The sequence below is a fragment of the Neomonachus schauinslandi genome, chromosome 10, assembly GCF_002201575.2.
Source record: "Neomonachus schauinslandi chromosome 10, ASM220157v2, whole genome shotgun sequence".
Classification (NCBI taxonomy): Eukaryota; Metazoa; Chordata; class Mammalia; order Carnivora; family Phocidae; genus Neomonachus; species Neomonachus schauinslandi.
In genome coordinates this window covers 21,255,726-21,258,423 of record NC_058412.1, presented here as the reverse complement: position 1 = coordinate 21,258,423, position 2,698 = coordinate 21,255,726, and the positions used below count along the sequence as shown (strand labels likewise).

Genomic DNA, 2,698 nt, shown 5'->3' with positions numbered 1-2,698 from the left:
GCGACTGCCTTCGGCTCGGGTCATGATCCCAGGGTCCTGGGATCGAGTCCCGCATCGGGCTCCCTGCTCAGCAGGGAGTCTGCTTCTCCCTCTGACCCTCCCCCCTCTAATGCTCTCTCTCTATCTCATTCTCTCTCAAATAAATAAATAAAATCTTTTAAAAAAATAATAATAATACTCTTTTTCCCCCAGCCTAGTTGAATTTGGGTGGGTGGGGGCACTTACCACCTTTCTGTTCTTTCAGTTAAATTGCCTGTGGCAAGCAGGTATTTCAAAAGATTCTTTGACCTTGGAACTGAGCCCAAAGTATTACAGTGGGCTCATGATACATGTTTGTTTTTATTGTGTTGATAATGATGAAAAGGAGGCTGGTTTTTCCCAATGAAAAGCTTTTTTTTTTTTTTAAAGTAGGCTCTATGGGGCTTGAACTCATGACTTTGAGATCAAGAGTCTGACGCTTAACTGACTGAACCACCCAGGCGCCCCTGAAAAGCATCTTTAAAAGTAAGAGCTGATCTGGCATTTCTCCTCTCAGCCGCCTTCAGTCAGGGCTGGCCACTTCCCTCAATTACCCCCACCATCACCCTAGAAGAGAAGAGGCCTATCACCACCCCCAGGTGTATAAAAGCAGAGAACAGGCAGGGAGACTGAGGTGTTGTAGAATGGAGAGTCCTGTTGTCTTTCCTTCCTCCTTCTTTTCATGGTTTGAGTGGGCTTCCCTACTCTCTCTCCTAGCAGTCAAGGAGGGCACATTTCAACAGGTTCACCCACAGAGAGCAGAAGTGATCGCAGTGGGCCTTTGCCTGGGAGGTGGGTTGGTGGACCTGCCCCGAGCCTCTGGGTGAGGGGAGCCATTGGGATGGGGACAGCCTGCCCTCCCACTGTGGAGAGTGGCAAAGCTGGGTGAGCTTTTGCTGGGCCCCAGACACTGCAGAAGGTGGCCAGGCTTGAGCTGCCTTCCAGGGTCCTTGTTTGCAGGGACACCGCTAGCTCTGGAAGCTAGGAAGATGCAGGAGGAAGAGGTTAAGCTGGACCCCATCTTCCAGAGCAGGGGATTATGTGAGGGAGGCACAAGAGAGCCCACACTGGCATGTGCCCTGCCCAGCGAGGGCCCCAAAGGCCAGCCACTTTCTGCCTGAGAAGCAGGAGTACAGGCTGGTGCTTGGGTGTGGAGAAGAATCCCCCAGCCCCGAACTGGGCGTGGGGAAGGGAGGAGATGGACATTTAAACTAGACTGGACGTTAGTAACCAAAAGGGAGAGAAAGCAATGGATTCTACCCAAAATGTTACTAAAGGAAAGAAAGAAGCTGCAAACAAAAGCTTTTCATGTGTTTCCCTCTGAATTCAACCTGTTGGTTAAACTTTTGCCTTTAGATTCGGATCCCATGGGAAAAAGTAGTGTTAGAAAAAAAGAAGCTGGAGAAAAGGAGATCTGGAAGGGGAGGATGAGGGGAAAGAGGGAGAGAGGGCAGAAGGCAGAGGGAAAAGAAGAAAGAAAGGAGGAAGACACATGTGGGGAGATACATTGTTGCAAAACAATGAGAGGAGGGAGAGGTGAAGAACAAAGAGACAGAAAGGCCCACATACATTCTAGGACACATCAGAGGCCACATCCCACAGCCCTGCAATGGTCTTCAGCGTAAAAAGCAATGTCCCTTGAAATTCTGAATCACCACCGTTCACGCTTTTCTATAGGCTACTCTCGCCTCTTACACTTCAGAAGCTCTCACTCCAAATCGAGTGGTCAGGGAAGCCCCATAGAATGGCAGTTATCTGATGGGCCCTGGAGAGGGTCACCAGGGCCAAGTCATCCCACGGGCACAATGAAATTAACTCTAGGTCAGATTTGGGGCCGCTAGGACATCACGGTGAAGATGCGTAAATTCCCGGGAAGGCGCCTATCACGAGTTAATGCTGTGCTCTGGGGCCACAGTGTTCGGCTGAAGCGCCTTACTTGGCCAGCAGGCTCATGAGGTAGGTTGAGGTGTTGGTGTCCAGCCTCAGCGGAGGCACCGTGACGTAGGCGGCCGCGTGGGACCAGTCCTGGTGGTAGTAGTGTAAGCCGGTCAGCGTGGCATGCGCCGTGGTGGTCTCGGCCAGAACAACCTTCCCTGCGAGGAGAGAGGTCAGACCATGAGTAGGAAGCCAACCGACCTGAGAGACCATTGGTCTGAATGGTCCTCGGTGAAGGAGCTGAAGTCAGAGAGGAAGGGACTTGCCCAAGCTCATGAGGGTGTTTGAGAGCACAGCTGGGTTCAAGGCCAGAGTGCTGCATCTCGCCAGGCTGGCTCCAGGCAAGAAGAACAGAAGGGCAGGGGCGCCGAGGAAGCGCAGCGCCGCACTTGGAAGAGCGCGGCTTGGCTGGAGCTCAGGGGCCGCGGGGCGCTGCTGGGAGGAAGGAGGGGCAACGGCGCGGCGCAGGTGAGACAGGCCAGGGGCTCCCAGGAGGGGAGAGGCGGGAGGGGGCGGGAGGGGGCGGGATCTCGCAGGTCATCCTGCCAGAAGGCTGGGAGCCCTTGCTCTGATTTATAGCCCCAGGTCTGTGACCATGCCTTGGTTTCTCCTGTTAGCAGGACCTCGCTGGCACCCTGAGCTGGCTGAGACCACAAGCACAGATAAAAACCTCCAGCCGCTGCCGGGTGCTCGGCAATAGCAGAAACACAGGCGCCCTGGGGCTCGTACTCAGGGTGCCGGGGGC

General features: G+C 54.0%; 1 protein-coding gene across 1 annotated transcript in view; it reads right to left on the bottom strand.

Moving 5' to 3' along the window:
* DPYSL5 (dihydropyrimidinase like 5) overlaps positions 1-2,698 on the bottom strand; it is a 49,582-nt gene that overhangs the window by 13,446 nt on the left and 33,438 nt on the right. Inside the window, exon 7 of the mRNA XM_021697609.1 lies at positions 1,955-2,111. Within this exon, the coding sequence (XP_021553284.1) occupies positions 1,955-2,111 (157 nt within the window). The remainder of the gene's footprint in view (positions 1-1,954; positions 2,112-2,698) is intronic.